A 23,770-nucleotide genomic window follows, 5' to 3' on the forward strand; every position below is an offset into this window, starting at 1 on the left:
CAACGATGTGTCTTCCAGAGTGAAAATTACGGGTAGCAAACAGCCCTTAATGTCTGAAACTGAACTGCTCTCAAAGGGTTCTTTATGTGCCCACCGCTGGGGAGACCGACGTTGTCCGTGTTATCGCAACGTCAGTGTCTGTTGCCTCTGAGATTTTCGCCGCCACAATTTTCTCTGGTTCTGCCTCCATTCACATCCATGTCTCCGACAGCTGCGGATATTCTTGGTTGTGTCTTTGTCTCTTACGTTTCATGTCCTTGCATTTCTCTCGATCTCTTACCCATTGCTTCACTGAAAGCATGCCAGTAGACTGAACGTATGTCTCTGGTAAAGAAAACAAGCAGGCAGCACGTCAACGTATCGTTGCAACTGATTGGACTTGTAATCTGGGAAACGAGAATTCAACATGAATCAACTGTGATTATTTTGAGATTTTAATAGATGAGATCTCGCCGTCTGCTCTCAGGCGGAGAGTTTCACCCGTTTGAGGGTGGGTGACGTGGTGCTATTTACTTCAGGCACGGGCCTGCTGTTTGACTTCATGCTCGCTCCATTAGGAGGGGAGTCATGTACCTGATTAGTTGATTCCTCGATGTTTTTGAGAGCCCGCCAATCAAAGTTGTTTTCCCAAGCGTGTCCAACTCTCAGTATGCTCTTCTCTTGCCATAGCCCACCAACAATCTGCATACCAACCGGCAGCATCACCTGTGCATCATCTTTTGCGGGAATGAAGCCAACGGGCATGGACATGGCTGGATGTCCAGTGACATTGAAGACAGCCGTATTTGTTGTGAGGCCAATTGTGGGCTCAAATGAACCCAAGACCGAGTCCCGAGCACCGTGTCGCGGGGCCACAAAAGGTGTCGTTGGCATGATGATGACGTCGTACGTTTGAAAAGCCCGCTGGTAGGCATCACTGATCTGACGACCAATGTTGACCGTTTTGCTATAGAGCCCAGGGAACTTGTCTTGCAGGTACAGGCCGTTGATGACAGTGTTCTTGGTTGAAGGGAATAGCTTATGAAAGCTAGGATCAGTGAATGGCAGTCGAGCCTTTTCAAACTCTGTGAGACCGAGTCCCCTGTGGCCAGTAGCGCGACCCAGTATGCCCGAAGAGCCTGAAATACGCTGCTGAAGAGTCCAAATTGAAGGGCCCTCGAGGTGGAGCGGCACGGAAACCTCTTCCACCGCAGCTCCTAGGCTTTCTAGCTTCTGTGCCGCCATCAGGACGTGGTCTCTGACTCTTGGATCGACAATCTCTTGGTGGAAACCTTCTTTGAGAATACCGATCTTGATCCCATCGAGGCGACCGGAACTTGAACGAAGAAAGTTGGCAAAATTATATGACCCGTGGGCTTCAGCACCCAATGACTTGTCGTCGATGCCGTCATAGCCTGAAATGACATCGAGGCACTGGGCAGCCTCCATGACGGATCGGCATATGGGTCCAGCGTGGTCGTCGATGGCATCGCCGCTTGTGAAGCCGGTGAAGGGAATCAGGCCGTGTGTAGGTTTTACTCCGACACATCCGCAGAAGGACGAGGGAACTCGAATGCTGCCTCCTTGATCCGTGCCGAGAGCAATATCAATTTTTCCCGAACCAACCAGTGCCGCACCGCCGGAGGTGCTACCGCCTGTAGAGTAACCTTCTCTGTATGGATTCTCGATCGTGCCTTGAGCGCTAGTGAACGACGCCGTGGAATTGCAGAAGTGTTCGCAAGTTGCTGTACCCAGGATATCGGCTCCGGCATCTAGCACTCGGGTCACCACGGTAGCATCTGTTGACGGTGTCCATGGAGGAAAGGCGTCACTGCCAAAGAACTGCGGGACGCCAGCAACAGCGATGCAGTCTTTCAGGCAGACGCTTCTACCCTTCAGTGACCCTGACGAAGGGTCCTTCGCGGATTGATCTCCTCGGATTAGAAACCGGTGCGCCCAAGCATGACCAAACTCTTGCTCTTCTGCTGTAGGAATATGGATATTTTCGCGGGGGTATTTCTTCGTATCGGGGACTGGTTGATAGTCCGGTAGGCGATCGATGCGGGTTGCACAGTCGTGGACCGCGGCTAGGAGTCTCTGGTAGTCGGCCGACTCCTCGGGTTTGATCGTCAGACCAAGCGGCTCAAGTAGCTTCTCGACGTCGCCTTTCTGGACAGGATTATCCCTAGATAGAGCAGTTAGCAAGAGGTCTGTTAGTCAAGTGGACAACTTTGATGGCCGTACGATGAGATATCCTTGAAGAATACAGACATGGTGGGCAATTGACCAAGTTTCTACTGCGAGCTCAGCGTGTATTCCACGGATGCCGCTTGAAGCCAGCCCAACTGGTTGCTCATATGTGTATCAAGACATGATCCATGATGGAGCCGCGAGGAAATGTCGGAGACAACTTCCGGGGGTCATTGTACCGGTTTGTGGCGAGAAGGGTCTCCGATGACAAACAGAATGAAGTCGGCATTAGTGGACGCGATGACAGGAGAATGACCCCGCCGGGCGGTACGACCCCATTAGTCGCGTCTCGGGGTTGGAGAAGGGTCGATGGGGTAGTTAAGTTGGTAATAAACCGCGCGAGTCGGGGAAGTCTTCTTGCCCCAGCTCCACATCCAGCGCTGAACGAGATGCTAAAGCTGTGAAGTGACGTGAAATTTTGGCAAAAAGCTCAGAAATCGTGGGGATCAAAGTTGGAGGGAGATGTTGCATAAACAACAGTTGCATTGTCACCCGGTTTGTTGGTTTGGTGGTAGAGATGCCAGGGGAGGGGGGCGATGCCCTGTTCAGTCCAGTAGGAAAGCAAGCTCATCTGATTGGGACTATCTCTGCCCCTGTCTCTGCTGCCACACTTTGCTGCAGCTGCAGCTGAGGTCATTGTCGCTGTCGCTGACCCTCTGTTGCCCACTCTGGCCATATTTGCATCTGTCGCATTTTCATTCCCAGCAACGTGCCTTCACCAGACTTGAGGGCGGGAATGAAGGAAATACGTGTCTCGTGTGATTTATCCACCAAGCCTCAAAGCAGGTAGAGCTTGTCACCATCCGATTGTATGTAGGTGGACTTTCTAAGTGGAAAGGTGTTCACTCTGTTACCTGGACCACGAGCCTGCCCCTAAAAGCGCTGTCTTGGTAGATTTCTACAACACCCGGAATCCCGTCAAACGGCACGAGTGTAATGTGCGATCTGACGCCAGCTTCCTCGACAATTCTCATCATCCTCTCTGTTGCCGTTCGGCTGGCAACATAGCTTCCACGGATGGTGAGCTCCTTGAATACAATCACACTTGAGTCAAATCTCCAGGCGTCAGCCGGAAGACCCAGCACACCCATGACGCCTCCAATCCTCAGTATCGATAAGGCCCAGTTGTTGGCCGCCAACGAGTCAGTGCAGACCACTACAGCAGCAACGCCTTCGCCGTTCGTGAAATCCATGATCTTTGCAGTGGCGTCTTCAGCACCGGAATCAACCACCAGCGCTGGCTTCAGAGCTTCATTAGGCATTTCCGTGGCAAGTTGCCTGCCAGCAGGTCGATTGTCGATGGCTATTGTGCGGAATCCCATGGCGGTAGCGAACTGCAGACCGAGATGACCGAGCCCGCCGATACCAACAACAGCCACTGTCTCACCCGGGCTGAGCCCAGCCGTCGCTCTCTCCAGCGATCCCCATACCGTTGCCCCTGCACACATCAAAGGCGCAGCCTGGTCAAACGATAGTGATGCTGGCAGACGGACTGTGGTCTCTGGATCAATCGATAGATATTCTGCGAATGCGCCGTCGTGTTGGAAGCCTGCAGTTTCTCTCTTGTCACAGAACCGCGGATCAAGTTGCCCACTCGTGCGCTTCGTCAATCCGCAACCACTGCACTCCCCGCACGAATTCTTGTAATTGAGTGCACCAACCCGGTCGCCAATCTTCCAGGCAGGACTACATTTTGTGCCAACTTTGACGATTACACCGGCAGGCTCGTGTGATGGGATCATGCCTAGAGGCGACTTGAATTGCCCTTGCAGCACTTGTAGATCAGAGTGACAGAAGCCAGCCGCATGAACTCTGATAAGAAGTTCGTTGTCGCGGACTTCCGGCACATGCCTCTCAACCAGCTCATAGGGTTTACCGTACTGCAACACTTTAGTCTCTGCCTGTCTAAATGACATGACTGAAAAACTAACCTCAGATATTTGGGCAGCCCTCATAAGGGGGGGAATGCTTGGGGTCGTCATTTGCGTCATGGTGCAAGTAAACTTCTTGTCAGACTGATACGACTGAGAGGGTGGGCTCGTTATGTCGTAGGAGCAACATTCGTCGATCGACCCTGTCACGACCAAAATTGGGCCATATCCAGGCTCAGTTGCGATAATGAGGGAACAGGAGCTGTTGGAGACCATCTCTCTCTCTCTGAAAGAGGGACCTGACGCCCCTCACTTGGAGGATTTTAGTCTCCAACTCCTCTCAGAAGTGTCTCCAACTCTCCTTTAGTGTACGGAGCAATCCCCGACAACACCCACTTTCAGCATCGCCCCTCTTCTTTCCTCAGTTCTAGTTTTAGCAACATTTCGCAAATCAATTGATGAAGATCTAATCCTCCAATCAAATTGCTGGGAAAAACGATGCCTTTTGAGTGACCCGCCCCGGCACCCCGCGATAAGCTATGGTCCCTGGCAGCAAAGGCATCTGGCGGACTAATGGAGCTTACCAGATTGAATTACCCCTCATTACACAGTGAGCTGAGTGTGGTGGGCGACCTTCCTTAAGGCCGGTCACCTCGCTATCTGTGAGCAAGACAATAAACTCTCTCCCATTAACCCCCGCACACGCGTTCTGTCACAACTTTAGACGCAGCTCTACCTTGTTTGCCTAGCTTCCTCAGCACCACAATTCCTTGAGTCGATATGGGCAAGAAGCGTGTTCTCGTTAGCTACGGCGTTGACGTAGATGCGGTCGCAGGATGGTTGGGCTCATATGGAGGGGAGGATTCCTCAAATGATATCAGTAGGGGTAAGAGCTTCGCATATGGCAAACAATCAGCGAAGGTGAAACTAAGCATCTCCAGGATATTTCGCCGGCACAATCGGTGTCCAGCGAGTTCTCAAGTTCCTTGCGAAGTATGACATCAAGGCGACATGGTTCATTCCCGGCCACAGCCTCGAAACCTTCCCCGAGGACATGGCCGCCGTCCGAGATGCTGGCCACGAGATCGGCCTCCATGGCTACTCACACGAAAACCCAACCGACATGACGATCGAGCAACAGAGAGAGATTCTCGATAAAACATATCGCATGTTGACCGAGTTTGCCGGCAAGCCCCCGAGAGGTAGTGTTGCACCGTGGTGGGAGACAAGCAAGGAGGGCGCGCAGTTGCTTCTCGACTACGGTATCGAATACGACCACAGCATGAGCCATCACGATTGTCAGCCTTACTATCTGAGGACTGGCGACTCATGGACTAAGATTGACTACAAGAAGAAGGCCGCTGAATGGATGAAACCCCTCGTTCGGGGCCAGGAGACTGGACTCGTCGAGATTCCGGCAAACTGGTATCTCGACGACCTTCCGCCGATGATGTTTATCAAAGACGCACCCAACAGTCACGGCTTTGTAAACGCCAGAGATGTGGAGGATATCTGGCGGGACCATTTCGACTACTTCTATCGGGAGTACGACGAGTTCATCTTCCCGTTGACCATCCACCCAGACGTGTCTGGTCGACCCCACGTGCAACTCATGCATGAAAGGCTGATCGAGCATATGAAGAAGCACGAGGGCGTTGAGTTCGTGACAATGGCACAAATCTGCGACGAGTTTAAGTCCAAGACGGCCCCTGCCGAGGGTGCAGTGATGCCCGCAGAACCTGGAGCGATTTTGAAGCAATCATAAGCCTACTAGGTAGGCACATAGCTAGAGGAATAAACATACCATGTCACGACTCAGAAATCTGTCGACACGCCGTGTGACAATCGTCGGGGCCAGATCTATGGCAAATCGCCCTCTCTGCTGGTCACGTCTCAATCAGGCGATCCCATGAAAAAGATCACCTCACACTCCTAAACCCTGTGGTGTATGCCCACGAACTTTGGAGACTAATCATCATATCCTTCAGAGGAAGCCTCCTGGCTCCTTACCCCGCGCTTATCGTTCATGATGTCTGATCCATATCAATGGAGGTTAAGATTGGAGCACACCTCCCAAATCCGAGAGTTGGTATCTTGACCTCAACGCCGGCAATTGTCTCATAACATTAATACCCCAACAGGCTTCGATATACCCCAACGTTATCAGAGGATCCCTGTGTCGACCCACAACCAACCTCCACTGAATGCTCTCTTACCCCCTGAACATGCTTTTGACTTTGGCTGCTGCCAAGGGTACGTGACCCACGATCTTGGGGCGGCATCTGACGCTGCTCGCGGGGTTGGGTGGATTCCACGTTGATGGTTATCTTGGTCGGGAACTCTTTGCCGCTACGAGATAAGCCACGCCTGACTCCCTTGACCTGCTCACCTGTCACAGGCCATATCGCCAGATGCTCCAAATCCATCGAAACGCTTATATCCTATAAATGATATTCGGGCGATATCTTGCGTCTCCTAATTAGACAAAAAGATAAGCCGTCCAACATTTCATCGACCGGCCAGGCGTATCGACTTAACACCGTCGAAATGTCACAAACAACCTCTGAGAAGTCCGATGCAATCACGCCGGCACCGGTCCGTAGCAGCGGCAGCATTGACGCCGGCAAGCTCGAAAACCCTGAAGATGCTTATGAGGTCTTCAAGAGAGGCGACGGAGCGGTTGACTTTCGCACGGTTGGTTGGGTCCATGCCTCGGTCATTTTCTTGAAGGGTATGCAATCGAAACCCTAGTCCTGGAGTTATCGTATTCAAAGCTGACATATTCAAGTCATTTTCGCCACTGGTGTGCTCACAATCCCGTCTGCTATGTACGTCTTGGGTGCGCTTCCTGGTGCCATCAATGTCTTGGGCTGGCAGTTCTTGAACACGTACTGCGCGATCATCCAAGGAAACTTCCGTAATGCACACGCCGGATGTCACTCCATCGCTGATATGGCCAACGTCGTTGGTGGCACTTGGTTGAAAGAGGTTGTGGGCGTCTTGTTCCTCGTCACCTATGCCATCGTTGGCGCTTCAGGAATATTTGGCACATCGGTTGCTTTCAACGCTCTTTCTAACCACGCAATCTGTACCAACTCCTACATGTTGGTTGCAACGGCTTGCGTCTTCATCCTTGCGAGTGCCCGCAAGTTCGAGAAAATCGCCTGGCTGACATGGGCTGGCTTCATCTCGGTTTATGTCGCCGTCTTCATTGTTGTGTGAGTCACTACTCCTTCCTCTTCCCATATACAACAACTAATCGCTGCATTAGTGTCGGAGTTACCCAGGTGGACCGACCTGCCGCCGCCCCTAAGACTGGCGACTTCGATCTTGGATACCACGTGATCGGCAACCCGAACTTTGTCACTGGCATCACCTCCGTCGCTACCATCTTCTGCTCGGGCGCCGGTACCTCGGCTTTTCTTCCCGTTATCTCGGAGATGAAGAAGCCCAGGGACTACAACAAGGCTGTCTACCTTTGCATGGGAATTGTTACCGCGTCGTACTTGACCTTCTCACTGGTTGTCTACCGATACTGCGGTCAATGGGTGGCCTCTCCATCTCTCGGAAGCGCAGGAGATGTGATCAAGAAGGTCTCCTACGGGATTGGCTTGACAGGTCTCATGGTCAGTGCCTGTCTTTACATCCACGTTGCGGCGAAGTACCTCTTTGTTCGTCTTCTCCGCGACTCAGTCCACTTGCAGAAAAACTCCATCGTGCATTGGTCTGTCTGGCTTGCCTGCACTCTCGGCATGTCTGTTGTTTCGTACCTGATTGCCTCTGGCATCCCCATCTTCAATTACCTTCTGGCCTTGGCGGGAAGCTTGACGTTTGCGCCACTGGCGCTGGGACTTCCGGGATATCTCTGGGTCTACGACCACCAGCACTACCGCCAAGGTAGCTGGTGGAAGGTCATGGTCTACTGGCTTAACTGGCTGATGATTCTTCTGGCTGTATTCCTCACTATTGGTGGTACATATGGTGTTGTTCAAAACATCATTGATGCCTACGCAAACGGTTTAATCGGAGGTGCGTTCGCTTGCGCAGACAACAGCGGATCTTCATAAAAGGCAGAAGGGGCTGCGTGATGAGAAAATTGTGGAGAATTCTTCGATGACGATAGGCTCAGTTGCTTGGAAATGCTACCCAGTTAAGATGATATCTGTCGAAGGAATCGGGCATTTAATAATGAGGTAGAAATCCTTGATAAAATTCAATGGGATAACAATACATTGCAAACGAGTTCCCAACGTACTATGCTGAAACAGTGTAGCGCCCGCAGAGTTGCAAAAAATCCAATAGTTGATGTCTGATCAGTGACACAAGGACGCCGGCATGACGACACTCTTGTTATATCACGAGTGCGGGGGTTAATGCGAATCTGCTAATGAGACTTACCTCTACGTAGTAACATAATACTTGGACGTGCCTGTCGGTCACTTAGAGAGCTCGCCCGTCTCTAATGCATTCGTCGGTATTAGTATCCCGCTGCCCATGTACACAAATGCAAGAAAACCGACCTTGCCATGTCAAAAACCTGTCTGCTTATGTGCCAACTTTACTCAAAGTCTTCTCAATCATAGCCTGAGGGAATCACCGATCTGCAGACACACATCATCATGAGCTTCGAGGCCAGTCAAGCAGCGTCGATGAGATCACTCTTGCCAGACTGGGAGACCTCAAGTGCCTCATAGCTGTCTTGGACGAAACTTTGCGTATCTACCCTCCCGCCAATAGCAACCACCCCCGTTTGCTTCCTCCGGAGGGTGCTACAATTTGTTGTCGATTCGTTCCCGGAGGCCCTTTGATTGGTATTGGTCATTATTCTTGTTTCCGCCCAAGCAGCAACCTCGCTGATCCTGACGACGTCGTGCGTGAGAGGTGACCCAGCGAGGATATCAAGTATGCCAGTGATAGAAGGGAAGCCTTGCAACCTTTTGGTATCGGAACTCGCAGCTACATTGGAAAGAAGTACCGTAAGTCGTAAAATGACCTTGAGACGAGTTAGAAACCTGTAGCTGACACATATGCCAGTCTCGCATACAACGAGATGCGTCTCGTATTTGCTACCTTGATGTTCGAATTTGAGATCAAGCTGCTTGAAGAGTCCTCGACGTGGGAAAGACAACAAGTGTCTTACAACTTGGTTCAAAAAGCCTCTTATGGCTGGGCTACATCGGGTGAAGGTAGCTAGACGCAAGGCAGAGGTGTAACACTAAGACATAGTCATGATGAGAGAAAATTGGGCCGCCGATGGATTGATTGAAATCAACTAGATTGGCTCCAGTCTCAGGGCAGTGCTCATATCAAGACTCCAGCAATTTGTACTTCACGAGACCATTAACGACAAAGAAACTGTGCTTCGTTAACCGAACAAAGCGTTTTGAACTATGTGATAATGCCTACCTGTGGAGATGCCCAAAATCATTGTAAGCTATATCCTGTGTTGATTACAGCCCCGATAGTAGATCCGTTGGCACCTTAAAACCCAATACACAATGCAAATCAGATCAGAATAGCCATGCCTTGAGCGTTCTTCCCAATCCCCATATTCTGCAACTGGAGATGCTGTATTTGTTTCTTTTGAACTGTATCAAGAACCGTTACAGCTGCACTGGTGGTACCGTTTCCTGGAGCTAGCGCGTAGACGAAGTTGCCGGCAGCTTTGAGATCAATGAGACCCTGGTCGCCGTTAGAGCTGAGATCGATGATGTTCTTGACACTTGCATCCGTCAAAGACATCTCCACCACTCTGTTTAAACCCACATCCGTGACGAAGGCTGAGTTTGATGCCTTGGAGAAGGTACCCCAGCAGGTAGCCTTTTGTCCGTCAATGACACCCTTCGCCTTGACCGTGGCGAGTTTGGAACTTTGATCAACGGATAAAACAGCAGCACCAAATGATGCATCTGTGACAAACACGTTGTTAGACTCGGGAATGTTGAATGATCCGAATAGAACAGCTGTTCCAGCCGGCGAAGAGCGTTGTGGTTGCTCAGCTACTGCTGCGTGGCCAGCCATTTGGCCCACTTGATAGGAAGCAAAGAAGCCGGTGTTGTTCTTGACCGAATCACCCTTCACCGTAGCATACAAGCTTTTCTGATCGTCAGAGAAGAAGACTTGAGAAATAGTGTTGGTTGGTCCCACTGGCGGGGTAGTTTGATTCAATGTTATGGCGCGGAGACTGTCCATTGGGCCCATGCCAGAGTCGGAAAACGATGCGCACGAGATTCCAGCCTTCGCACCAGTAGTCCCAACGCAAATGAGGTGGTTTCTCTCTGAAGCAGCGACCGTGTTGGGAAATTCGCCAGGGACAGTAGCTGGCTGCCCGATCATTGTGAGTTTCGTCGGGCTAGCTGGGTCGATCTTGAACATGACAACAGTATTGGACCCAGCATTGATAGTGAATAGATACTGCAAGATGTGAAGTCAGACCATGAAAGCACTTCGAACTCACAGCATACTCACGTTTCCAGCTAATGCTACAGCAGACTGAGAGACCAGCCCATCAGGCGCAGCTGGTTGATTTGTCATGCCATTGACAGAGGACATACCAGAGCCACGAGTGGAGATGATGGTCCCTTCAGACAATTGCCCGTCTGATCCAATCGGCAGAGCGACAATGGCATTGGCTTGGTCATTGGTGATGAAATAGGCTGCTCTGCCGGATTGCATCTTGCCGTTGGCGCGATCAGGAATCCTGCATGCTCTGGATGCAGCCACAGACACCAGTCCAAGCAGGCAGAATGCAAGCATCGGTGATCTCAAGTACATGATTGAATGATTTGATGGTGGGAATGACGATAGAAGAAATCGAGGGCCTGTACTCGGAAAAGGTAGGAGATGATTTAAACAGTGATTTAGGGAATGATCTGGACAATGAACACACTTGGGCAACATCTCGTACTTATAGAATCCATCCATTTCCGTTCTAGATCTGATAAACCAGCTAATACTTATCACAAATTCTCGTCCAGAAGCCGCAGTGGTTGAAATGGAGAACATAACTCGTGTAATCGAGATTTCCCTTTTCGGACAAGACGATTCCAGAGCGCGGGTTGGATTGAAGGATTCTGACTAAACTGGTTGGCTTAGACTGTCCAGCCTTCCTTGTGAATGGAGACGGTGTCGCGGATCGTAGTATCAGCTTCGTCTGATCCATTTGGGGGAGCTAACCACAAGAGGAAACTCTGATATTCTCATCGCGCTAGATGAAACAATGAAAGCTGCTTGATTTTCGGCTGAACTGCCGAAGCCACCCACAGACTCCAAACCTTGAATTTGGGTAGCCTCTACCCCTTGCTTACACGGTGTTCCTCACACGGACGTAGTTCAGGGCATATTTATCCCTCTGTCCCGCGGATGCTATAGAAGCCTGCCACACTGTACGTTTGATTTCTCACAACACGAAGCGACCAGACCTTCCAAAAGATCGAACCATGAGCAGCAAAATCTTCAAAATCTTCAATCCGGGAGGTCAGTGCCAAATTTGCGCGAGTGCTATCTAGAATCGCGAACATCTAGTACCTAGCTTCAACTCAATTAACATACCTTTTGCAGCCCCAAAGGAAGACCCCGTACAAAAACGTCGAGCACAACTTCGGCGTGCTCAGAAGTACGATAACCAATATCTCTAGTGAGATCACGAAGGGAAGTGCTGAATGAAGCTGCAGATCGTATCGTGATCGGAAGGAAATCTATACAAAGTCATTGGAAAAGGAAGTCGCACAGACGAAAACTCGAGAAGCCGAACTTACTCGTCAATGCGAGCAATATTGTGTTACAATTCGACAACTCACGCAGATGTTACGGCATCATGGAGTCGATCTTTCCAACGACTTGGAGCTTGATCCTACCTACGGACAACATCTCTCGCATACTCCGCTGCTCAATCAGCTCTCTCCACCATGGACACCAGAGGAGTCAATCTCCCCACAGCCGGCGCAGAACGACACGGATGTTTTACAGGCGATAGATGCTCATCGATCTCCAATTCAATTCTTGTCAAGCGAAGAAAGCCAAGCCAGTGCAGTCCAAGGCCCGCCCGTCTCGCACGTCAACGAATGGCCTTCATGGAATATGTCCTTTAAGGATGTTACGAGACAACCTTCACCACTTGTGCCTCCTGCCGCTCGTTTATGTGGGCTTGACCACACATTGGTTGGAATGGACTTTGTCCTGACGTAAGATTTCAGAGTTTTCGTTCGGGGTTGAGTTCGTGACTGATCTTTCACCTCAGCATTGAGAATCCTTGTCTCGGGCACCTTCATGGCGATCTAGGCAATCCACATAAGCCGACAGGTCACGCTTTGACAACTTCGGCACAGCTATTCTCCATCACAGGCACGTCAGCGGAGATTCCCAATCATATGGGTTTACCGCCCTACGAAAAAGCCCCAAAAGAGCTTCTCAATCGTTTGTTGGATCTATCGTCATCGCTATGCCCGGAAGACGAAATCACGCCGACTCAAGCTTGGGAATACATCCGTGCTCAGACGAATTTCGGTGGTCTTGAACTGTACAAATTCCAGGCTCTCGCTGGGAAACTACGGGAGGCAGTGAAGTGCCACGGGTATTTTGGTTCTGCTGCATGCCGCCATATCATGATGCTGACTGTGGTGACAGTTTTGGAGCGGTTATCGATCGAGCGCTCTTCGAAAGTTTAGTGCACAATGTGTTCATCAAGTAACATTGATGTAGCTGGATAAAGCGGCTCACCTGCCATTTGTTCCAACGTGGATACACCATACACGAGCAAGAGAGCCATCCGCCGCTTTTTGCCAGAAACAATCATCGGGAGACATCAAATGCGCATTGCGCAGCTTGAATGAATGGACGCAAGGCACTTTGAAAGCGTCGTCGTAGAAGAATTAGATTTGGTACTTTTATTCATGCCGGTATCCTCATCGTCTCTTCCATCCACCACAGTGATGATGTTGTCAGATTACTCATGCGACCATTTCTGATTCATGCTTCTTGTTCTTCCCAAATAGCTTGCGAATACTACCCCGAAACGAGCTCGGTGGGTCGGTAAACTGTGCCTCGTATGCGTCAATGATAGGCTTATCCCAGATAAGATCCGCCTCGGCAGCAGGAACAAAGCGTGTTCTCTTGTACAGCTTCCAAGCCGAGAAAGTGATGATGCCCACGAAGATCATCGTGTAGTAAGAGAAGAAGGTCAGGGTATCCCAATGGCCCGGTAGGAAGGTAGCGTAGCCGAAGCAGGTGACCATGAATGTCATCCACACGATTCCAATGTAGGCGCAGTAAGGCTGGAAGTACCCATAGTATGGCAGATTTCTCCGGATGATGCCTTGGGCATTGCAGGCTCTGTAGAAGAACACATAAACTACACAAATGATGACATAGTTGAGAAGCTGCGCGGCCTGCGTCAAACTTTGCAACATTGTCACGACCTTTGCCGTATTGTTTGAAACCTGCAAGAATGACAACAATGGGAATAGCATGACCAGCGCGAAAGCCCAGATGGGAATGCCATTCTTGAGACACTTCTTGAAGATGGGCGGTGCCTGGCCATCGAGGGCAAGACCGTAGAGACTGCGCATAGCGCAGTAGGTGTAGGCATTGCCGGCGCTGAATATACTTGTGCAAAGAAGGGCGTTGATGATATGAGGAAGGACGTCAATGCCCATGTTCTTCAGAGCAATGACGTAGGGCGAGCCATCAGCGGTTCCGGCGCCAGCGTTTTCGAGCTTTGGGTCGTTGTAGGGCACTACAATGCCAATGGCGATGGCGCTGCCGATGAAGAAAATACCGAAACGCCAGTATACCGTCTTGAAACCTTGCTTCAGGTAGATACGAGGCCTCTGGGCCTCGCCAGCCACCATGGAAATGTATTCGGGGCCGACGACCGTAAATCCAGCGGAGAAGATGGAGGCTAGCAGGCCTTGGAAACGGCCAAGATCGCCGGTATTGATGTACTCAGCGAAAGCTCCCGGGTTCTTCCAAGTTCTGAAGCCATAGGCATCGTGTTGAGGGTTACCGCCGACCATGGTTATGAAGGTGAAGGAGAACGCCATTGCGATGAGCAAAAGCTTACCGCTAGCCAGCCAAAATTCTGCTTCGCCGAAGTACTTGACGGCAACGACATTGAGCAGTCCGTAGAGGACGATGCAAGCAACGCAGACTGCAGCTGCAGGAATGTCGTCACGCCAGAAGGTTAGAATCAAGTTGAGCGCAGAGATCTCGAACGGAATGAGGAATGCTTCATAAAGGAAGAAGTTCCAACCCGCCATGAAACCGAGGGCTTCGTCCACCCACTTGCCGGCATATCGAATAAACGATCCAGTGATTGGCATGTAAACACACATCTCGGCCATACAGTTGTTGACAAGGCCGACCATGACAGAATGAAGCGTGTAGCCGATGAGCAGGCTGGCCGGGCCTCCGCGCTGTAGGCCGGTACCAATGCTAACGAATAGAGCAGTACCAATCGAGCCACCAATAGCGATAAGCTGAATGTGTCGGTTCGTCAAGTGTCGCTGGAGCTGGTCGACATTCTGGCTGCTGACATGAACCTCTCCGCTCTGGCGGAAGGAGTTGGAGATCGAACCGCGCTTCTCGTTGGGTGCGCTGTCGTCGCTTCGTGTGTTGGTCCGGTTTAGAGCGCTAATGGCGCCTTTGTCCTCGCTTGCTGCCGCCATGATGGGCGCAAGAGAGATTCAAACCGTCGAGGCAGTGTTATGGGGCAGAAGAAGATGTGTGAAGTCAGGACATGTGGCTCGAGGAAGGTAATGCGATGTAAGCAGGAGTCCAATTGGCGCAGACGCAGTGTGGTTGAAGCTCGGGGGGGTTGAAGGGAATTAGGGATGGCAAGATATAAGAACACCGCAGATAAAACAGGGAGATAGCAGGGAAAGCAAGAGTAACCAGGCACGGGGGATACACGGCGAGACGGTCGGAACGGGGAGGGCCCTCAACGGCCAACGGGGGCTCCAGTCTCCAGCATACAGTCCCGCGCGTTGGTCCACTCGTTCGGTCCACTCAGGGTCCCTCGAGCACCTTTGGAGAAGCGAGATGGCCAACCAGAAGACACGCCAACACGAGCACGCAGGGAACAGGTATCTAGTGTACTAACAATCTTGCAACAAAGCACTTCACACACGCTGCCCGGCGCTGTTGCAATGTACTTCTACGGACACCCAGCTCTTTCAGCCAGCGGGGACAGTGAGCTAAGCTGGGAATAGCTTGATAACACGGGCATGGGTAGCAAGCGTCGGGGGTTGACAAGGACACGCAAGGAGGGATGAGGGACGAGGGATGATGGGCCGCATTTAGCTGCGCCATTGGCGAAAGCGCGGGTAGGCGGAATATGCCAAGTCCAGCTTGTAATGGACCGCTCAGAATACGCAGGCACAATTCCAACCATTAAAGATATGTGGGCTGACGTGCCTTTGACCCTGTACCCGATTCATTCGCACCAACCCGCTTCTCTTCCTGTAGACTGGAGTGCGCCGTAGAGTTTCACCTACCCCACACCACATCGTCATCTTCCAGGGGCCTGGCGTTTCCAACAGGCGCTACAAGCGACGTGATTGCACAATCTCAGGTCTGGAGTCGGCGGTGTCATTTGCCGTTGCGACCATTGGACTTTGCTCCATTTGACTGGCGGGCTTCTCCAGGCACCACGTGTAGTAGGTACTAAAGCGAATAGCCGTCGGGTAGTAATACTGAGTTCGCCCGCTTGTTTCATGCGAGGTATCAGCGGGGCCCTAAATAGCCAGTGAAAGTTGATCGCGTTTGGGAATCTCCCATTCACTAGTTGTGAGTATCGACAATGCGATGTTGAACGTTGGCAAGAAGCCCAATCGCGGTATCTGGTGTAGATGTCATGAACTACACAGCCACTGTGCCTCCAAATAGGAGCCACATCACTGTTCGTTGGACCGGACTGACGCGCGGGCAGGCGGGATGACCTGCTCAACGCGCCAACATTCATGAATAGGTCTCGACTGCGCGACTTTCTACACGAGCCACCGGATTGGATGACACGCACGGGGGTGGAGGCAAGCTGATGAACCTCTACTGATCCCATGTTTAGGGATGGTGTGGCGATGTCTGAGCGGTGTGCTACCGGTCGCAACCCGCTGATAATGGATGAAGGTACAAACTCTGCGTCTGTATCCGCACAATCGAGGGAAGTGCATTTGTTGACATTGTACTCGGCATCCCGCTGCCTAGTCCTCGTTTGCAGCGACTGGTCGTAGAGGTATCCCATCAAAATATGTTGCAATCCTCGCCTGCCTGTCTGCAGCATTGCTCACGCCGAGATCCATGCCGTGCTGCCGTAAGTGGGGGACCGCCGTCTCCGTAGTGTGTGTGTGTATGTGGCCAGCCAACCAGCCTGAAATTGTACTCCACAAAGACTGCTTTCAGCTCTTGAGAGTTGGCAAGGAATTGGCGAAGAAAAAACAAAGATAAGATAGCATGTCAAGAGTAGACGCGTGTAGTCTGATAGTCGTCTCCGAAGTTGAGATAAAGATGAGGCTAGGATCGCCTGAGAGCCCGAGATAAGTGCGAGCTTCTGTAGTTCTAACAGCCGACGAGCATGCGTTATTCGATAAGCTGGTGAGTACATGCATTGCGGCTCGGAGCACATGGCAGCGCCTCCCGAAGCCGAAACGATGAGTACAGCCGCCTTACCCTTCTAGGTACATGCAGGCGCCGTATCGGACTAACAATCCGAGTGATTCTTTCCGGCCCATGATGCCGCGGTATCTCTTTTCCTATTCTTGTCGATAATTCCCTGAACTTCCAACTTCCCAAAACAAATGCACCTCATGGATGGAGCATCGACACCACAAGTCCTGATTCCTCCCTGTAATCTAGTGCGACGAGTGCTGCCACTCCTTGTCTTGCCTGTGTGTGCAGATAGGGTGACTCCGTTGGCCCCCTGCACTTCGGATTGGCCCTTGATGACGGCAGTAGCTAGCGAGGCAGCTCAAGGCGGACCAAGACCCCAGACAGGTGCTGTCTCTCCGGCAAGACAGTCAATTACCTCCAAAGCCTCGTTCAGCTGCGGCGCAATCAAAGTCACGCGACGTACATGCGATGATGGCCTTGGGTCGCCACCCGCGGCGAAGGAATGAGGCAGTGAAACCTGTGCGCCAGCGCGGCGACCGTATGCACTGAGAATCATTGATACGGAATGCCTGTTATGGAATCTGCCTCACGCGAAAATTGGGAGCTGTCCGTCCCGTAAGAAACTGCCTGTGTGGACCGCGCACCTTGAAGAAGCCGCTGGCAAACAGGAACAATGCATTGTTTCAACGTCCTCACGCCTGACCCCCACCCCCGCTAATCCTCTTCTCATAACTGTGCCTCCACCTGTCGATGCTGAGCGCGGAGCTGAAAACGCGGGAAGGGGTGGGGAAGCCGGATGTAGAGTACAAACATGCTGACCAGCCTGGCTACAACATGCACTAGCGCAGCACAATAGTCTGGGGAAATGACGTCAGTAGTCAAGGAGCAGCTGGTTTATTTTACGTAAAGAATCAATATCTTCGTTGTTCTGGAGAGTAGCATGCAAAAGTTGAAGAATACATATCTGGGAATGGCCCAGGCCCGAATTTGGGGGACATTATCAGTTGTGGGGCCGTCCGAAGTCTCTTTTGCTGCCGTGCGCCAAAGGTCGGCTTTCACGGCGTGCTATGCCGACCGATCTGACAGCTGCCTTCCTGATAAAAGAGTCACGTGGTCGGAAAACGGAGCCAAGTCCGACAGTAAACAGCCCTCCAGGCGCTGTCAAGAAAGCTTGATGATAGTAGCTAAAGTATGGATGCTACGGATAATTCACATGGGCAACAGCACATCAGTTCTCACACCGGACTCTGACACAGCCCGGCCGGTCTATGTTCCAGGAAATCTGTGGTTTATCACAACAACACGTCCAATCGGACATGGCATATTCCAAATACGCTGACGACGGAAGCGGTCCCTGTCCGACTGCCCTGGTCATCCTTCGCTTGTTAAGGGGCCTTCATGATACTAACAACAAGCTATCTTGTGCATGACTGGTGACTTAAAGCCTAAGGATCGGAGATGGCTCGTTGATTTCTCGTCTTTGCTGCCGCACACTCATCATACGGAGTTGCAAAGACCGAGCCGATGACTTGCACACCACCACTTGGTATCACCGTGACTCGGCAACATCATGACCCACCAAAACTGTTCGAAGCTAAACGTAGGAGACCGTCGGCAACCTGCCATTGCCAACATTCTTTGGGTTCCAGGCTGGCTTCTCGGTTTGGCCGCCAACTCCTAGCGCGGCCAAGCCTGGTTGAATCAAGTGTTGTTCTCCAGCCCCTGGCTGCATTCCGGCAGACCCGAGTGGACATCGCACTTCTAATCAGGGCGCGGGCGATTATTTTTCACTTAGCTATCGTCGACGAAGTCTGATCCATCTGTTCAAAGGCGAGGCCACACGTCTCCGAGACTGTAAGCCGGACCGAGACCATGACCGGCAAGCAGAAGACGCAAAAAAGCAGAGATAATCTCCAAAACCCGTTTCCTGAATTAGAGCGGTGAAGTGACGACGTGGTCTTTTAGCTAGTTTGGCATGGTTGTGTAGGCCACGCCCTTCGCATGAAGCGAAGAAGGGAAGATCTCAGCCGACATTGTCTGTAGAATCGGCCCCCAATCCAAGAAGGAGGAGATAATCATGAGTTTAGCAATGCAGCGTAGATAATGAAGAACTTCACAGCAAAGGTTCATTCCAAACCTCAAGAAGTTAGCAACGCAACGGAAACTGATTTATCAGGATTGTCTGACCTCATACGGTGTTAGGTTTTCATCCTCCCACAAGGGGTTTTACCTATTGGTGATACTTCAATGAATAGCCGGGCGCGTAATAACGAGACTAGTTTTCTTGTGCTCAGCTCTTTCCTGGTAGGATGAAGCCTTGTTCTCTGAATTGAAGCCCCTCCAAGGTCAATCTATGCCTGTGGAATTACTGAGCAGACGACTAGAGATGAGTCGGCAGCTGTAAGCCTGGTCCAAAGACGTGTGTATAAGCAGAGCCATGACCGTAGAGAATAGGCGTCTGCTATCTATGGTAGGTAAAATCAGTACTAAAGGGTGCGGGAAAATGTGGGAGAAATGTTTTGGAGTAGATTGAAGTTAAGAAAGGGGTCCACAGCTTTTAACATGGTTGCGTTCGAAAGGTCAGTTCCGCATACGAGCAGGAGGTGCCGAGCACCTTTTGTTTCAACAACGGTCGGGAATTGAAGCAAAGGCATGTCGATTTGGCAATAATGAAGTTCAAGACAAAGGCGGATTCCGTTTACGCCAGTACTCATGTCGGCAGCATAGAGTCGCAATTTTTAGCACAGCCCAATCGCACCAATTATTCCAATCTCGACAGCCAATTCAACTCAGTGAAATAAGTGAACGAGGCCTTGGCGCAGCACGCAAAACGGCTGAATACTTGACACAAGAGATGGATAACGTGCGGAATGCCATTGTTTCGGTCGCTGCGCATCCCATGAACTACTACCGAGATATCAAAACAGGCACTTTAACATAAATGAAAATAAGTAGATCAGTTTTGGACCTGTCATCTCACCAAAAGAAAAAAAAAAGGACACATGGCAATTGATCTGAACTTGGTACGAAGCTGAGATGCTGATCGTTGATGCCATCTTGGCCCATATTATTAACTCTACTCTACATCAGCCTGCACTTCCCTCCTACATACAACCCCACCGGCACCCACTGTTAGTGCCGCGCCGGGTCCGCCACATCAACACTAACACTACCAAATCCATCCCATACAACTAGAACCCTCGCCCGCGATGGCCTCGCAGCCAGCCGCGGGCCCCTCGCAGGCCCCTAGAGGCCTCTCATCCTCTATACATAGCCTCCCCCGGACCCCCCCTCCCCCTACCTCCCTACCTCCACGACCGAGGGGCCTCACGCCCCCCCCTATCCGGCCCTTGGGAAGGGGGCCACGATCGGCCGCCGCCGCCCTCCAGCAGGCTCGAGAGGGTCGGGCCCTCCGAGATGAGGCCCTAGACCTCCTCGCCAAAGGCCTAGATGCCCTCATTGGGACGGCCCCAGCACGACTAAAGGCTACAGCCCAGGACCTCATCGATACCTTTACCCGGTTTGCGACCGCAGAAATCTCTGGACCCACCCCCGGCCCCGGCACGGGAAAAACGTATGCCCAGGCAGCTAGTGACTCTACCGCTAGCGGCCCCGGCCCCGGCCCCGGCCCCGGCTCCGGCTCCGGCCCCAGGCCGAACCCAGTAACAGGCCGGCGGGCCACCAGCTGCATACGCCAGCCTAAACAGACCCAGGACCTCCGCCTACTAGTTCGGCTCCCGGCAGAACATATACCTACCTCCAGAACCCTAGCCCCTCACTCAGTTAAGATGGTGGTAACAAAGGAGCTTAACTTACAGCCGCAAGACCTAGTTGAGGTCCGCCATACTGCTACAGGCTTCTCACTTCAGCCCCAAAACAAGGAGATCCAAACCTTACTTCTTCAGAGAGCCCTTAAGATCAAAAACTGCCTTACAGCTGAGAAGGTTGAGATACCTACTAAGTGGCATCAGTATATCGTCCCATTCTGCCCCCTCTACTTTACCAGCCTTGATGGCAGTAGGGTTAGCATAGAATCTGAAATAGAGGAAGAGGTTTTCCTAAAGACAAAGCAAAGACTCCTCTCCTGGCGCCCAACCCGAGATAGCCCCGATCTAGCCACAGCTACACAAAGCCTGATTATCGCCCTCCCTCAAGGGGTTAAGGGAGGCTTCCGCCTGTTTGGACAGTCAGGCCCTGCCCGTCTGCTTCCCCCGAGGAAGCAGACCCCCAAACAACACTCCCCTGGCTGCCAGGGCTTTCACTCAAACCGCTACTGCACCCGGAAACCCCTCTGCGAGAACTGCAGCAAACCGCTAGATACTCATGAGGCTGGGAGCTGCTTAGCTAGGTCTAAGTGTGCTAACTGCTATGGTCCCTTCCCAGCAAGCCATGCAGACTGCCCAGCTAGGCCTCTGCTGGTTAATGGAAACCTAATTATCCCAACCCGGAAGGAACTGCGAGGTATCCGGATAGCTGGAGAGAAGGCGTCTGATGATCTCCTAGCTAGCCAGGCCTGCGCCCCAGGCAGCACACAGCAAGCCAGGGCTAAGCCAAGCGCTACACAAGAGCAACAACTGGCATCCAAGCGCCCTCGACCCCTCACACCCACACAAGACTCAATTGTTGTTGCAGATACTGCTAGTGTAGCTGGGAGCAACAATATGGATGAGGATGAGGCTGAAGACTCTGAAGCCCTCCCCCCCCTAACTAACCGCCCTATCCATCCACTCCCAAGCAGCAGCAGGAGCCAGAGGGTAGCCCAGAAGCCTGACTATAATGTTGTTAATGCCTACACCCACCTCGACCTCGACTCAGAGCTATAGGCTCAGGCCAGCTACCCCACAGGTACTACGAGTTGCCCAGTGTAATGTGGGGAAGAGGAGCCCAGCCCATACAGCTCTCTTGGAGCTCTGCTGGGCAGATCAGATCGACATAGTCCTGATACAGGAACCCTGGGTAGGCTATAGAGATAAGATGCAGATTAACACACACCCAGGCTTTAACTCCTATGTACCAGTCGACTTCTGGAACAGCAGAGACACAAGGCCTAGGGTTATGACCTACACACGTAAAGGTCTAAGGCTGCAGATACAGCAACAAAGACCTACCCAATCAAGAGATATCTTATGGGTGAAAGCTGGCGACCTCACTATTATGAATATATATAGGCCGCCAGATGAGCCTATAAACCAAGCAACCAGCCTCCTTTTAGATTATCAACCGCCAGAGAGAGCCCTTATCGCTGGGGACCTTAATGCCCGCCACTCCTCTTGGGAACCTGGGACCCCTAGCCGGAACCAGGGCGACGATATTGCAGAGTGGGCTGAAGTCTATGATCTGTCGTTTATTGGAGAAGTTGGGGCCCCTACCCATACTCATGGGCATACCCTCGACCTGACCTTCTCAAATATCCCCTTTGCCGAAGCTTATATTAGCCCACACCTACACCCAGGGGCTGACCACCAAGCTATTACAACAATTATCCCTATAGGCAAGGCCCAGGAACAGGGACGCCAGACTAGCCACCTCTCAGTCCCAGAGTCAGCCCTACCCCGATTTATCGACCTAGTAAAGGCTGGGGCTGCAGCCCTGCCTACCCCAGGGGAACACCTAAGCCCAGCGGAGCTGGACACTCTAGCTGCCCAACTGGTTAGTCTCTTCCACACAGCCGTTCAAGCTGTAGGTAAGAGACGGACTAACCAGGGCAGGGGAGCCCCCTGGTGGACAGAAGACTGCTCAGAAGCCCACCGAGCTGCTATTAAGGCTAGGCGCCAACAGGCCCAAGAACCAGGGCTAGTTATACCTCCCCCTGTCCTAGAGGAGCAGAAAGTCTTCCTGACAACCGTCAGAAGGGCAAAACGCGCCTACTGGATAGCTAAGATTGAAGAGGTTAAGACAGACCAAGACCTGTATAAAATCTTAGGCTGGCGGAAGTCTAGCTTAGCAGTTAAAGCCCCACCTCTCATAGTAGAAGGACGGACGATCAGCAATAGCCTCGATAAGGCTCAGGCCCTTCGAAAGGCCTTATTAGAGCGATTTAGTGCTGCAGACGACTTACCTGGGAACCCCTTTGCTATTCCAGTAGTCGCAAGGCGTCTTATACCCTGGCAGGATACAGTTAGTATAGAGGAAGTACGCCAGGCTACTCTAACAGAGACTACAACCCCTGGGACTGATAGGATTACTACAAAGTTACTACAATGCACCTGGGGTTTAGTAGCTAGGCCTATACAGCAGCTCTTCCAGGCCTGCGTACAGGTAGGCTACTTCCCTAGACCCTTCCGCAAAGCAGAGGTTGTTATGATCCAGAAGCCGGGGAAAACAGACTTCTCTAAGACTGGGTCTTGGCGCCCGATATCCCTGTTATCCTGCTTAGGCAAAGGCTTAGAGCGGCTGATAGCAAAAAGGATGGCCTACCTTACTATCCTAGAAGGGGCTGCCAGCCCACAGCAGGTTGGAGCCCTACCAGGGAGGGCTGCAGTTGACCTCACAACCTGTCTAACCCATGAGATTGAGAGGGCTCTAGATACAGGGCTTACTGCGACGCTAGCAACAATGGACGTCAAGGGGGCGTTTGATTCCGTCTTACGAAACCGACTTATTGTCAGGCTACGACAGCAGGGCTGGCCTAGCAGCCTGATCAGACTGGTCTACACCTTCACCTCCAGCCGAACAGCCTGCGTCAGGCTAGAGGATACTACTACTGAGGACTTCCCTCTTTCCTGTGGACTACCGCAAGGCTCTCCGCTGTCACCTATCCTCTTCCTGCTCTATATAGCTGATATCCTAGCTGACGATCAGAAGCTACGGTTTGGCTATGCAGACGATATAGGCTTAGTAGCTACTAGCCCCTCGCTAGAAGGGAATGCTACAGCCCTAGGCCAGGAGATCACTAGTATCCTCAGCTGGGGAACGGAAAATAAAGTCGCCTTTGACCCAGCTAAGTGTGAGGCAATCCACTTCAGCAGAAAACATAAACAGACAACAGACCTACCAGATATCCAAGCGAGAGGCCTAACTATTAAGGCCTCAACTAAGCCTATAAGATGGCTAGGGGTCTGGTTTGA

The 23,770-nt window shown here is 51.8% G+C and overlaps 7 protein-coding genes across 7 annotated transcripts; 3 read left to right on the forward strand and 4 right to left on the reverse strand.

Annotated features, from left to right (window-relative positions):
* Positions 1–462: 462 nt before the first annotated feature.
* On the reverse strand, positions 463–2,252 carry AMID-1 (Amidase; the record flags this gene model as incomplete). The annotated part of the gene is made up of 2 exons (XM_037322883.1): positions 463–2,164; positions 2,224–2,252. 2 exons carry the CDS (start codon positions 2,250–2,252, stop codon positions 463–465), a joined length of 1,731 nt encoding a protein of 576 aa, XP_037179654.1.
* Positions 2,253–3,071: 819 nt separating this feature from the next.
* On the reverse strand, positions 3,072–4,220 carry adhT-2 (alcohol dehydrogenase; the record flags this gene model as incomplete). Its single annotated transcript, XM_037322884.1, has 2 exons — positions 3,072–4,109; positions 4,161–4,220. The coding sequence occupies 2 exons, from the start codon at positions 4,218–4,220 to the stop codon at positions 3,072–3,074; spliced, it is 1,098 nt and encodes a 365-aa protein (XP_037179657.1).
* Positions 4,221–4,880: 660 nt separating this feature from the next.
* On the forward strand, positions 4,881–5,865 carry pgdA-2 (Peptidoglycan deacetylase; the record flags this gene model as incomplete). The annotated part of the gene is made up of 2 exons (XM_037322885.1): positions 4,881–4,986; positions 5,042–5,865. The coding sequence occupies 2 exons, from the start codon at positions 4,881–4,883 to the stop codon at positions 5,863–5,865; spliced, it is 930 nt and encodes a 309-aa protein (XP_037179656.1).
* Positions 5,866–6,647: 782 nt separating this feature from the next.
* mtr-11 (N amino acid transport system protein) lies at positions 6,648–8,167 on the forward strand (the record flags this gene model as incomplete). The annotated part of the gene is made up of 3 exons (XM_037322886.1): positions 6,648–6,831; positions 6,889–7,318; positions 7,372–8,167. 3 exons carry the CDS (start codon positions 6,648–6,650, stop codon positions 8,165–8,167), a joined length of 1,410 nt encoding a protein of 469 aa, XP_037179663.1.
* A 1,438-nt stretch (positions 8,168–9,605) lies between these two features.
* On the reverse strand, positions 9,606–10,775 carry CGCA056_v007639 (uncharacterized protein; the record flags this gene model as incomplete). Its single annotated transcript, XM_037322887.1, has 2 exons — positions 9,606–10,514; positions 10,569–10,775. The coding sequence occupies 2 exons, from the start codon at positions 10,773–10,775 to the stop codon at positions 9,606–9,608; spliced, it is 1,116 nt and encodes a 371-aa protein (XP_037179662.1).
* Positions 10,776–11,539: 764 nt separating this feature from the next.
* CGCA056_v007640 (uncharacterized protein) lies at positions 11,540–12,789 on the forward strand (the record flags this gene model as incomplete). Its single annotated transcript, XM_037322888.1, has 5 exons — positions 11,540–11,576; positions 11,661–11,715; positions 11,774–12,283; positions 12,340–12,672; positions 12,726–12,789. The coding sequence occupies 5 exons, from the start codon at positions 11,540–11,542 to the stop codon at positions 12,787–12,789; spliced, it is 999 nt and encodes a 332-aa protein (XP_037180110.1).
* Positions 12,790–13,048: 259 nt separating this feature from the next.
* On the reverse strand, positions 13,049–14,764 carry AGP2-7 (General amino acid permease AGP2; the record flags this gene model as incomplete). The annotated part of the gene is made up of 1 exon (XM_037322889.1): positions 13,049–14,764. The coding sequence occupies one exon, from the start codon at positions 14,762–14,764 to the stop codon at positions 13,049–13,051; it is 1,716 nt and encodes a 571-aa protein (XP_037180111.1).
* Positions 14,765–23,770: the final 9,006 nt, after the last annotated feature.

The sequence above is a fragment of the Colletotrichum aenigma genome (assembly GCF_013390185.1).
Source record: "Colletotrichum aenigma strain Cg56 chromosome Unknown KSG_Cg56_contig04, whole genome shotgun sequence".
NCBI lineage: Eukaryota > Fungi > Ascomycota > Sordariomycetes > Glomerellales > Glomerellaceae > Colletotrichum > Colletotrichum aenigma.